Below are 12,798 nucleotides of genomic sequence, written 5' to 3'. Positions count from 1 at the left end.
GGTGCACTGCGTCGCCCACAGGCTTGAGCTGTGCCTGAAGGGTGCTTTTAAAGGTTCTTACTTCACACAGGTATATTTAATTAACAATACATTTTGAGAAAATTGTTTAGTATGGTTTTGCTACATGTTCTACGTGTATACTATTGTTTACACCATCACAGTATGGAATAATTTGCTTATGTTGTTTTTGCTGCCTGAGATTGATGAGCTGCTCATGCACCTCTACTCCCTGTACCGTTGTTCCAGCAAGAAATGGAAGGAGCTCAAGGCCATTGGAGAGGCTCTTGAAGAGCAAGCATGTCATGAAGCCAAGTCGCTCTCAGGGTACAACATGGATAAACCACAGGCGAAAGGCCTTATCTGCCCTCGCCTCCAACTACAGATGCATTGTAGCAAACCTTCTGGAAAGGCAGGAGGATTTATGGTCCAGATAAGCAGAAGCTCAAGGCTTCCTGGCGGCAACTAACATCGTCCAGGTTTATCCTTTTACATGGCCTTGTACCAGGATCTGCTGGCGGACCTGGCAGAGCTCTCCCTTGACTCCCAGTCAGATGAGCTGTCCCTTTCCTCTGTCAGGAGTAGGGTCATGGCTTCCCAGGCTGCTCTGCTGAAACAGAAGGAACAACCTGGCCCCTACCTGCACCCTGTCATCACCGCACTGGTGTCTTTATGTACAAGGGAGTGGAGATCAGCACCATATTAACATCTGCTGAGGGCTTCCATCGCCAAAGGAGTGAAATAGTTAACACCATCACTGCATGTATTGGTCAGCGTTTCTCCACATTCTCCACAGATCCTGTGCTCCTGGCTGCTGAAGTCTTCGATCCTGTTAACATGCCAGCTGAAGATAACGTCAGTGCCATTCAGCAGTATGGAGACAGTGAGCTGCGTAAGCTTTGCGAGCATTTCGAGCCACTTCTCACCAGTAATGGCTGCAATGTGGCAGAGGTGGAGAGGGAATGGTTAAAAGCCAAATATGATGGAGATGAGGATGCTGACGGAAAAGGAGAGCGAGTACCCCAACTTACTACATCTCGTCAGGATTGTCCTGGTATCCCTGTTTCCACATCGCCAGGTTTTCCACAATGAAGTGTATGCAAGGAAACTGGCGCTTAAGGCTGAAGACTTCGGCCATCGAGGATCTCCTTTTAATCAAATCCCAGGGCTGTGAGCCTGTTGCATACGAGAGCGAGGAGGCAGTGGCAAGATGGTGTGCAGCTTGCCTCTTGAGAAAGAGAACAAACATTCAACCATATGGGCGAAGACTGGACTTCAACCCTGACCCACAGGAAGCTAGCCCTACTCCACTTACCTCCCTATGTCGATCCTCAAGTGATGATGAGTCAGATTAAAGAGACTCTCTCGTACACACACACACACACACACACACACACACACACACTTTTGAATGGAAGAAGTAGTAGATAGAAAACATACCAAACACTAATTATTCAAAGTAGAGTATTTCAATTTCCATACATCCATACATCCATCCATCCATCCATATTTCAATTTATATACGGTAATACTCTAAAAGGAGGCATAGGCCTATATGATATAATGTTTGACATTATTGATATTAAGAAAGTGATTTGTTTTCCATGTGTTTGTGTTTTTCTTATCAGAAAGTGAAGTTATTTATTTGTAAGCTCCAAATCCTATTTTTTCCCTCAATGGTCTTTGTGCCCTGGCATGTGGCCTTTGTGCCCTAAAGAAATGTGTGACACCAAAGGCCAAATGGCCTTGCCCCTAAAAGGACGAAATTCCAAGCCTGGCACACACTTTCTAATATATTTGACAATAGAGGTCTGCTAATTGTTGAGAGACCTGTTTCATCCTCTCATTGGAGCAACAGCAGCATTCACCACTTGAGCGACATTTATGATGACAGGGGTTTGCGCGCCTTTCAAGAAATTAAGAGTGCGTTCAATCTGCCAGGTAGCTCGTTTTTCTTTTATTTGCAGCTAAGATCTGCTCTCAAGGCACATGGTGTCCCATGGCAACAACCTTTGCCCGTTCATCCTCTTTATAAATTGTTTACTGTACAAGGAAAAAACAGGGGTATGGTGTCCACACTGTATCATTTCTTTCTGGAGACTTCCTACGATAGCCTGTCGCTGGACAGAGTATGGAGACATGATTGTCCAGTTTTGGACCCTGATTTCAGTTGGGAGGGTGTTTGGTCAAGCATAAAAAAGGCCTCTCAGAATCCTGATAGCCAACAGATCCACTTTAACTATGTCCACAGAACATATCTAACCCCGCGCAAACTTTACTGCATGAAAGTGAAAGATGATCCCTTATGTAGTTTATGCACTATGAAGGCCCCTGGCATGTTTATTCACATGATGTGGGACTGTCCGCTTGTGTACTTTCACTGACATTGCCGGTGACTATACCCCTCCTTCTGTTAAATGATCTGTCCAAGCTCGATATTTCCAAGCTTAAGATGCGCATTTTACTAGCTGGCCTAACAGCTGCTAAAAAGATGGTTGCAGTTCGATGGAAGCCTCCTAATTCCCTCACCTTCAGACACTGGGTCCTTGCTTCTCTGGATGTTGTTTATTTAGAGTTGTCAACTGCCCGAATTAATGGGACAAGTAACACCAATGTAAACAATTGGCGCTCTGCAGTTGATTCTTTCAAAGATCTTTTAGAATGATTTCTTCCTTCCCCTAATCCACAGCCTTTCAAATGGTGACCATAGCGTTTGTGTGTGTGTGTGTGTGTGTGTGTGTGCGCCTCTGTCTGGTGGCGCTGGTGCAGTGCTGGCACCGAGCAGTGGACGCCCTGTGTGTGTCTGTGTCTGCTTGTGTTTGTGTGTCTGGGAGGGAGGGTTGGGTTTGTTTTGTTTTGCTTTACTTTATTTTTGTTTGTCTATTGTTATTTTTAGCTTGCATATGTATTCTGCATTTTGTGAGTGGTTGCTGTTGTCTGGTTTTTCTTTTTCTTGTGTACTTTTAGTTATTTTGTTCGGAGACGTGTTGTGTTTTTGGTTGTGCATGTTGTTGGGCTCAATAAAAATTTGATCACAAAAAAAAAGAATAAAATGCTTCTTAAGTGCCACTTTTTTCTTAACTTTGCTCTCAAGACAACATGTAAAAAGATTTGGTATTCATGAAGAATTAATTCTTATCTTTCTTCTTACGTTTTTTCCTAAGATAGAACTTAAGAACAAATGAGATTCTCAAAAACAAAGTTCACAGATTTCTTCTCAAATTTCTTCACAACTTTAAGAGAAGCTCTCACCAGTCTTAAAACAGCTGCAGTGAAAAGGTAAGTCTTACTTGAACAATTTTGTATTACATTTATTTGATTTCATTAATATTTAGTTTAGCCATAGACAATGTGTTAACACATTTTGTTAATTTAAGTTGGTCAGAGTACTTTTGTGTGAATGTAGTTTATCACATAAAGCATGTTTTGACAGCATGTTTTGAGATCTGAAATGGGCCTTTCAGCCTGGGATGTAGGCCTATTCCTAGATAACACTACAATGTACTCAGAAAGTAAATCAAGGAGGCAGTTGTATTTGATATATACTTCTTAATTAATCACTATGAACATGTTATTTAAGTAGGCCAAGTAACTGAAACCATGTCCTTACTATTATTGTTTTTGGATGGAAGTTCTTTGGGTAGCAGCTAGGGAGGAAAATCCGCCAAGGCCTCTGAGAGACAGAATGGATCCCTTTTACTCCCTGATCATGTCTTAATTAGACATTTAGGCTCCCTAGGCCCGCAATTGTTTTTCTGGCTGATCATTTGACAGATGATCAAAAGGGAAACAAGGCGATCGACACCTCTTCCAGTGGTGTTGCAGATTATGGCTGCCCTGAGATTCTATGCCTCGGGGTGTTTTCAAACGGTAGTGGCCCTGAGGGAGATATCCCAGGCTCAGTCCCCGCCCCATGTAAATCTGGCATAAAAGTGAGACAAGTCCTCATAAGGAGAAGATTCATGTAAAGATAATAAACAACACGTGAAAACCTATGTGAGCAATTCGTATTTTCTTATGGTTTCAAAATTCTTTTTTTTTAAAATCAAACTTTGCTCTGGCAAGATGTAGCTTCTCCATCTTGATGAGCAGCTTCTCCCTCTCCACCTGCAGGAGCTGCTCTTGGACATGCCTCAGCATTTTGATCTCATGTAAACTATCCTCCGTTTTTAGTTAAACGTTAAAAACGTTGTAGTCATGCGAGTGATCTTAATTTCAAAATCTAAGAAAGTCTCAAGTGAGAAAACTAAGAAGTTTCCCAAGACATACGACAATTCTTAAGGAAAAAAATGGTGAATAGCGTTTAAGAACATTCTTAGGAACATCTTATTTTTTTTCTTAAGAATTTACTCATGTCGGCTTTAAGCGCCGAAAAGCCGGATCTTTCTGGCCCCACTCGGCCGCCCCGCAAGATCCAAGAACCAAATACGTCACGCTTACTTTGGAGGGGGGCGAGATTAACCTGAGCTATACTCCCCATGAACAGTTCATAGCGAGTACAGCGAATACAAGTTGTAACAAGCAGTATTGCTGAGCAAAGTGACTAGACCACACACTTATAAAAAACACACTTTATAAAGTCAGGCAACACTAACCAGGCTCAGTGTGGTTCTGTTTATTTGTACCTTACTCAGGGTTCCTACAGGTTTCTTCAAGTCAAATTCAAGTCTTTTTCAGACCTTTTTAAGACCATTCATGTCAAAACTTAATACCTATTTCACGGCCTATTTCACAGACATACCGGCAAAGAAAAACTTTTTTTTTTTTAAATGTGTTTATTATGATTAATAACGTTATTATTTCTCAAACAAATGTGAAAATGTGGACTGTAAAGCCTTATGGAAGAATTATGTAACTTGCAGCACAGTAGTGAATAGTGAGTACAACACCACAGCATCACAGCACAAACAACAGACAACAAGTCAAACAGAGGTGTGACAAATCTATTTATTAGCTAGCTTATTCCATGCTGGGAATATGGGGAGTAGAGAGACTCCAGAACAACAAACAAAGAAAATCAACTCAACAATAAATAAAATAAAGATCAAAGTCAACTCCTAAGCTCTTCACTTTTAGCAGCGATCTCTTTATCAAGGAGAACCAGTTCTGCCAACTTCTCCTTATGGCCTCTCCGCAGGAGGTTGGACCTGGAGATCAGGTCAGCCATTTTGCTCCCTGCCTTTGCTTCAGCCTGCTCAGCCAGCCTGTCCGCATCCCTAGCCAGACCCTCAGATACCTCCTTTACGCGTATCCTCTTCACCTTCAGCTCCTGCAGACAGTCCTCTGCCTCCTTCCTCTTGAGAGCCTGGTCTTTTGCCTCCCTCTTCTTTCTTTCGTTCTCAAGGTGGATACGATACCTTGTCCTTGCTCTTGCTACACTTGTCAGTAGTGGTTTACTGAGTGGAACCTGGGTATCGGGTTGGGAAAAGAGAACCAGAGTCAGTGACAAACTCTAGAGACCAACTATGTTGATTCTATCAACTTTTAAGTCAACAGCATATTACTAGTGCAGGCAGGATTCATCTTACCTTGGTAACACCTCCATGTTGTATAATGTAGTCACACACCAGCCTCCGTGTGACCACAGTGTCCTCATGCAAATTATCTGACTCCACCTCTTTATTGATGGAGAATCCACGTTCAACAGTAGCTTGGCCGTGGGAGAGGATGAGCAGCTTCTTGCAGAAGGCCCACAGCTCTGGATAAGGCTCCATGGCACTGCTCAGGAAGATGTCCAGCCTCTTCTGCATGGGAGCAAAGTAGAGGAAGTCCTCACTCCGGCTCTCCAAGGACAGGAGACTGTCAAACTGCTGCAGTATGACATCCCCTATGACAAAACAGATGAGAAAAATTTGAGAAAAACATAGATAAATCATTGGGCATTGCCAGAAAATCAGATTGAAAATAAATTCATGTGTAGCCTATAATTTGCCTCTCTTATTCCTACCCGCAGAAGTATTAGTTAGCTGTTTGTCCTGGAGAAACCTCTGAACCAGCCCTTTCATGTGATTCCTGCATCTTTCTGGTTCTCTATACATTACTGACGGATCCAGGCACACCATCTGCCTAACAGTCAGATACTTGAGGGGGCTTTTGTCCTGCACTTTCCTGATGATGTTACACAGTCCCTGCATGCACTCTCTCTTGAACTCTAGCACCCTGAGCTCTGCACCTTTAATGCTCTAGAGAGAAAGAAATTAGCCATGAATATAGAACATGCCTTCACTGACCTGGTTTCGCCTAACCATTTGTAAAATGATCTTTGAAAACATCCCACTACCTTAAGAACTGACTCTGCACCTAGACCAATGCTGATGTTTTGTGGGCTGAGCCAGATGGTCTTGTCTGTGACATCCAGTTTGGTCAGCTGCAGGGCAGTGATATCGTTGAGAACTTCTCTCTTTATGAAGCGTCTGAGTAGACTCTGTCAACAGACAAACACAAAAATGTCTGGTGCGGCTTTATCTCCTAATCACCAACTTCAATCATTTTTTACACCTCTAAACCAAAAGCCCCATATTGTCAAAATGTATCAATTGAGCCCAATCATTGGTTATTATAACGTGAAGTAAATTATTACTATCATCAATTCGGTCAGGTCCTTGGAGAGGAATGGGAGCACCGGCTCGTCTGTTTGATATTTTGTTAGGAAGGGCGTGAAGGTCCTGGCAAGTGCTGCGTAGAAGTGAAATTTGGCCAGAATGAGTGGATCCTTTATGGCTGCTGCAACTGTGTCATAAGATCCTGTGAAAGGGACAGAGGCAGGACATTTCAACAAAAACTATGAAAAGGCCACACCACCACCAGGGTAAAGACACAGTCACAGACCTATTCACAGCATTTTAGTAGGGCCCACCTGTTCCAGGGTTAGGGAGTTTTTTTGTTTTCACAGCTTCCATGTACAGAAGAAGTGATGGCCAGACTACCAGGGCTCTCTCCACAACCGGAAGGTTTTCTACCCAACGATGGGCACAGAAAGAAAGGGGGAACACACTGGACTTGGTTACGGTGACGTAATCCTCTCTCCTGGCAGGCACATTGTTAAACAATGTGTGCATTGCTCTCAGCAACTTGTCCAGCAGCCATGCAGTGAACCCACACTTGAAAGCATTGTGTAGCGTGTGTAGGCCACAGCTCCCCACACAAATGAGCTGAAGACCTGAGGGTTTCATTGCAAACTTGATATTAGAAACCAAATTCTCCATAGCAGTTCTCTGTATCACTTTGAACTTGTTTATTCAATGTAAACTGCACTACAAATACTTACTATTTTACTTTAATATTACTAATGGATCACATACACTCTCACCCACACACACACAGAAATAACATTAGGCCTATAAACTCCTCACCTCCGTACTGCTCAGCTTGATCTTTCTGGAAAAGTTCGAACAGTTTCCAGTTAACACTGGGCCCATCCATTGAAATGGACACCAAGTCCTTGAGGTTCAGTTTGTCCATACATTCCTGAAAAAAGTGCTGCATTTGATTACCCAAGATAAGATGAATAGATGAGCAGCACATATTGTTAAGGGAAGTGCCTAATTGGTCATTGTGACATTGCCTTTACAGGACTGTGTATACCCCAAAAATGATATCAATATAAACTGAGAAATATTCAGAGTAAAAAAGGTTATGCTTACTTTGAGATGTGACAGCAGGTCTTGTGCAGTGGAATGTCCCATAAACCGGGAGCCCAAATATCTGGACTGAACCTGTCCCTCGTCCCAGAAGCGGACATGCACATCCAGCTGTTTATTTTTTGTAGTCTCGTTGAGGCTCTCATCGAACATCAGAACGAACGGCGATTTGTTGACTTTGGACACCAGTTCCTCTTTGATGAACACCGCTAAACCGAATTTGGCTATGTACGCCGTTTTGTCGGGACCACACGTGAAAGTGGTAGCTATGTCTGAATCCGGGAACATAAATTTGAAAAGATCGGAAACGTTCTCATTTGAATTGTAGGACTGATGTTTGGCGACTGTGTTGAGAGTCCACAACACCTCTGCTTTCATTGTTGGTGTGGACCCAAAGGCTGTGCGCAGATCCACACTAACGGGCGTTGCGCTAGTAGCTGGAAGGGCTGTAGCAGTAACGTTAGCAGCTGGCTGGTTCACGTTACCTGCTACTTCAGACACATTATCAGCTAGCTGGCTAACATTAGCAGGCTGAAACACCCCGGCGACGGAGGGAGTTTGATCCTTCACCTTCATGGAACTGATGTGCTTGGCTGATTTAGCATGAGACTCTAGAGCCTTCACGCCCATGGTACCAAGCTGGATTTTTTTTTTGCATACTGTGCAAAAAGCTTCGAATACGTTGTTTTCCACAGGTTTTACCCAGTGAAATGCTCGTTTGTCTCGCCACGCTTCATTAAATTTGCATTTCCCCATAACCACAGAATGTATCTTGGTCTGTCTATCTCTGGTCTGTGCTGCTATGATGCTGTAGCAAAGTGACGTCTTCCGACCCGGGGCAGCGTTCGTTCTCAATTATTGGTTCCGCCACTCTTTATTTAGGCTGTTATTTAATCAAAGTAATAGTGGTTGACAAATTAAACTTTTTAAAAGAATGCGATATACGGAGAAGTTACATACTGCACAAATGTAAGACCCAGGTATCAAAATTCAAGACTTTTTCAAGTCTTTTTAAGGTATTATTTCCAAATTCATAAATTCAATGCTTTTAAGACTTTTTAAGGACCCGCGGGAACCCTGCTTACTTTAAATCACCATTCGTTCACTGTTATTGATCATTGGGAAGAGCAGGCAGATGTGTTCCTGTTGTTTTGTATTATTGCAGCTATCGGATGGAATCAATACATGGTGCTACACAGGTTGTGTAAGAAATGTTCTTTTATTCGAAGCCCAGGAGTCGATTTAAAAGAAAATGTGAAGTGAAGCTCCTCATATAGGTTTTAAAAGGAGTATTTAATAAAAGGATGCATCAGTAGGTTTTACAAAGGTTTCACAGCTTTGGCTCAATAGCCCGGTACACGCGTCCACAGGCCACTGAATGACTGGAGCTCATCAGTAGTTGCTGTCGGAACAAAAGAGAGATCGATTTCACAATACAAACATCTTTTATAGAACCATCCCTTTCCGGTCATAAAATAAACAACTTCAAAATAAGACGAGCTCCGTTCTCGTCCTCTCATTGGTTGGTAGCGGGGGCTGGATCCTGTTGGCCGCTTGTCGTCACATGGGGTTCTCCGGACTCTTCTATAGGCTGACGTTGTCGGGAGCGGGTCCTCCTATGACGTCACTGTCGCCATCTTGTTAGCGATGTCCTGAAGCTCTCACCTACGATATTCTATTATGCAATCCTTCTGAAGTTTATCAGTTACTAAACACGCAATAGTATTATTGCAGCATCAATGAGTGAGAGGTAGAGGCGGTGTGTTTAGTATGTAACTCCACGCGTCCTTCTCCCTCTACTCATATATACAATACAATATTAGCTATATGCTATCTGAGGCTAAAAACAACATCCGGTAATACTACCGGAATTGGACAAATATGATCCGTCCAGAAACAGTGAATTATTTTTTAATGTTCTGTTTCAATATATTGATTATTTCTTACAGTTGCCATTTCTGATGGTAAAATCATAATGAAAACTACGCCGGTAAAACATGCATGTAGAAAACGGCTTATGCCACAATAGGATAGCAAATTGGTCAAGATAGTCAGAGTAGCTTCGCTTGCTATGCTAACATCACATGTCTAATGCCAGACTCAGACACACATTCATAACAGCATTGTGATGCCAAACAGCGTCAATTCAGACTGAAACACATTCACTTATGGGGAGGGGTATGCATCAGCTGCTTGTGTGACAGTCAGACAGTGAATACTTTTCAGTGAACACCGCCGTGAGTTAACGGTAGACTAAAAATTGATGTTGTTGTGAGCGGAGTTGGGGAGAAAATCAGCGACTAAAACGTTGTGGGGGTCATAAGAGGGCACGTAAACGGTTATGTCATGACGCAAACGATGACACAATGATGCAGCTTCACTTGAGCTCCACTCGGCCTCTGAGCAGTAGAAACACAAGGGGTGCCACAGGCTAGAACCAGAAAAGCAACAGAAAAGCAAAAGATCTGATCTTGAACCGGATCCGGTTTGGTGGAAAAGGGGCATTTGTGAGTCTCCTTACACACCCGGGACACATATTTATGTATAAAAGACATCAAAAAGTAATTTTGCATAATAGGGGACTTTTAATGTAACATTTAATTAAGTAGATGAAGGAGTACTGTGGGCCTGTCCATAATGATAAACCATACATAGACCTATAGCCTAAGCAGAGATATACACAGTTTGTTAGACAATAAGTAAAGCGGAATAAAGGTAAAACTACATTACTTTTGTTTTCCGAAGAAATAAGCCCAGGAGTTCAAAAGTCTTATGCTTCCTACCCCTTTGGGTTTAGAGCTCCTCCATGGATGGCAGCTCCTTCCTTCAACCCTCACATCAGACAAGGAAACACTCCCAAAGCAACCCCACAGTTAATGGGGGGAAAAACCTCGGGGAGAGCAACAGTCTCCTAGGACGGATATGCAGTAGGTGTCATGTGTAAATTAAAAAGATAATACATTTACAATATAGCTAGTCTAAATGCTTTTAAAAATCATGTGACTATACATAAGAAGAAGATGTTATCAACAGACCTCTGGGTGCCATCAAAGAAGTAGTAAGGTGAGCATCAGGCATTACCACAGCAACAGGACGACTCAGGACCACAGCAACAGGCACAGCCAGGACTCATGACCGAGGATCCAGGCGTAACCATCTGAGAACATGAACCCTGTGCTGCATCATCAAGTAATATACATGCTTTTTTCATAACAACTAAGCTATCAGCATATGTAGGCTACAGGGATGTCACAAGGATGTACAAACAGTTATGAGAACATAAGTACACAAGAAAAAACAAGACGAAAATGTAAACAGAAATGTATTCAAATCCCACGGCGAAAAGTAGTCTTAAATTCTCTTGACATCAGTTCTTTCAAGTCTTGGTGGCCATGGGGAAAAAAAGAAAATATCTCAAAGCACCAAAATCAATATATGTCTACAATATTTACAAAAAATGTCATGGCGGTTTTATGTCAAGAAGGTTAATTGTGCCATTACTCAAAGCAGTTTCTGTCAGAAACAAGCCGGAGGGCCCAGTACACTGTTTAGACCTCCAGGGGGGAGACTGGCTGGTCTTTATACTTTTATTTTGAAGGCATACTGGTCTGTTTTCTGGTGTTGTTTTTCATGATGCTGGTATCTTGTTGCAACCATAGAGGAGATGGGGCGCTCCCAAAGAAATCCACACAACTCCTCTCAAGTCTGAACAAACAAACATTCTACCGGACACCAAAATTGTGTATGAAAGACCATCAAATGATTATTATTGCAGTTAGTAGCCTATTTATTATAATACAATAATCATAAAAAACAGTAATAATAAGATAATGGAATAATGAGTACAAAGAAACTCGGAGAGATGGAAAGGGAGAGGCACAAAGGATCCCTCCTCAGTTTTATATATATCACTTCAAATACTACAAATGTAGTGTTGTGCTTAGAATATATGTCGATTTATAAATAGCAGTCAAAACACACAGTTAATAAATACATTAACAAAAGTTTCCTCGTCCCTCTCTGAAATGGATGTTTTTTCAAAATTAATGATTGAAACCTCCCATTACCATAAAACGTGAAATTCCAATGTCCAAAGGGGACCGTGTCTGCCATATCACATGTATCCCTGAAAATAATCATCAGATATTTAGAGAAAGGCATATATTTATACATATACTAGGTGGAAATTGAAAATGAAAAAATCCACAAGGTATGTTTATACTTTTCTGTAATTATTAAAGTAACTAAAATTGTATTTATTTGTACCAAATAAGTACGTTATTTTTGGTTATCTGCTGTCACCAGTGATGCTGCTACAGAACTGTCAGGATACTATCCTATCACCTTTATTTTTTGCACTTTATCTGCATGCACTCATGTTCTCTCTATCCGATTGTTCTCCAGATAAGTTACGTTTGGGTCAGGAACTGGGCTGCCTGTTGCTGTGGTCCTGCCTGAACGCATCATTCAACATCTGTTGATCGGTCAATCAAGAGATGCCGCAAAGTCTTCGGACAGTGCTGTGAAAACATTTTTGGATGTTGTGTTTGTTTAAAGCCTGAATGTTCCTTTCCAAAGAAAGAGCTTTTTGTTTCAGTGACTTTGAAATAATTCTATATATAGACTTATTTGTTTGTGATTTTACTGTAAAGTTATGAAATACTGATTGAGAATCAAGAAGGTCCAGACATCTTGTGTGACTGCTTGAGTGATATCTGCTCAGCAGGGGGCTGTGTACTCCAAAAGAAAAAGTAGATCATGCAAAGCGGATTAAAGTTTTGTCTTGTACATATAGATTGCACATTCATCATATCATATTTATGTCTTTGATTCGCATTTTGATTCTTCAAATTATTTTGCCAACTCCCGGGTTGTGAGCCGGTTATTTAATTTTTTTTAAAAGTATATGATCCATAATCAGTTAAACTTTCTTTTGACACTTATTTCAGTTTCTGCGAATACATTTTATTGAAATTGTTATTTTAAATTTAGGCTTTTGTTTTTTTTCTAATCATACAGGATGGTGGCACAGTACAGCCTTTTTTTCATAATGTGTAAAAGTAGGCAGTTAAAACAAATAAAGAACTACTCAAACATTGGCAAATCGTCAACGAGAAGAAAACACTGAATTTTTAAAGAAACATTTTTAAATGATTTTGAA

At 41.5% G+C, this 12,798-nt stretch overlaps 1 protein-coding gene across 2 annotated transcripts; it reads right to left on the bottom strand.

The window, feature by feature from the left end:
• Window positions 1-4,926: 4,926 nt before the first annotated feature.
• On the bottom strand, window positions 4,927-8,624 carry LOC134871567 (uncharacterized). Of its 2 annotated transcripts, XM_063894308.1 has the most exons (8): window positions 7,641-8,624; window positions 7,350-7,464; window positions 6,854-7,156; window positions 6,578-6,741; window positions 6,278-6,421; window positions 5,945-6,179; window positions 5,526-5,824; window positions 4,927-5,404 (listed from the first exon to the last, which is right to left on the bottom strand). In XM_063894308.1, exons 1-8 carry the CDS (start codon window positions 8,391-8,393, stop codon window positions 5,048-5,050), a joined length of 2,370 nt encoding a protein of 789 aa, XP_063750378.1. In that variant the 5' UTR covers window positions 8,394-8,624; the 3' UTR covers window positions 4,927-5,047. The 2 variants fall into 2 exon arrangements, with proteins under 2 accessions (XP_063750378.1, XP_063750379.1); XM_063894309.1 differs by lacking the exon at window positions 5,945-6,179 and having other exon boundaries at window positions 6,298-6,421; window positions 7,641-8,623.
• Between the last annotated feature and the right edge of the window lie 4,174 nt (window positions 8,625-12,798).

The sequence above is a fragment of the Eleginops maclovinus genome, chromosome 11, assembly GCF_036324505.1.
Source record: "Eleginops maclovinus isolate JMC-PN-2008 ecotype Puerto Natales chromosome 11, JC_Emac_rtc_rv5, whole genome shotgun sequence".
Classification (NCBI taxonomy): domain Eukaryota; kingdom Metazoa; phylum Chordata; class Actinopteri; order Perciformes; family Eleginopidae; genus Eleginops; species Eleginops maclovinus.
The sequence above is the reverse complement of the archived record's forward strand: the minus strand, read 5'-3'. Positions and strand labels throughout refer to the sequence as shown.

Coding starts and splice junctions, on each gene's coding strand:
- LOC134871567 (XM_063894308.1), bottom strand. CDS start 8,393: ATGGGGAAATGCAAATTTAATGAAGCGTGGCGAGACAAACGAGCATTT. Junction 6,422..6,577: donor ACCTGACCGAATTGATGATA/GTAATAATTTAC, acceptor GTCTGTTGACAG/AGTCTACTCAGACGCTTCAT. Junction 5,825..5,944: donor GCTAACTAATACTTCTGCGG/GTAGGAATAAGA, acceptor GTTTTGTCATAG/GGGATGTCATACTGCAGCAG.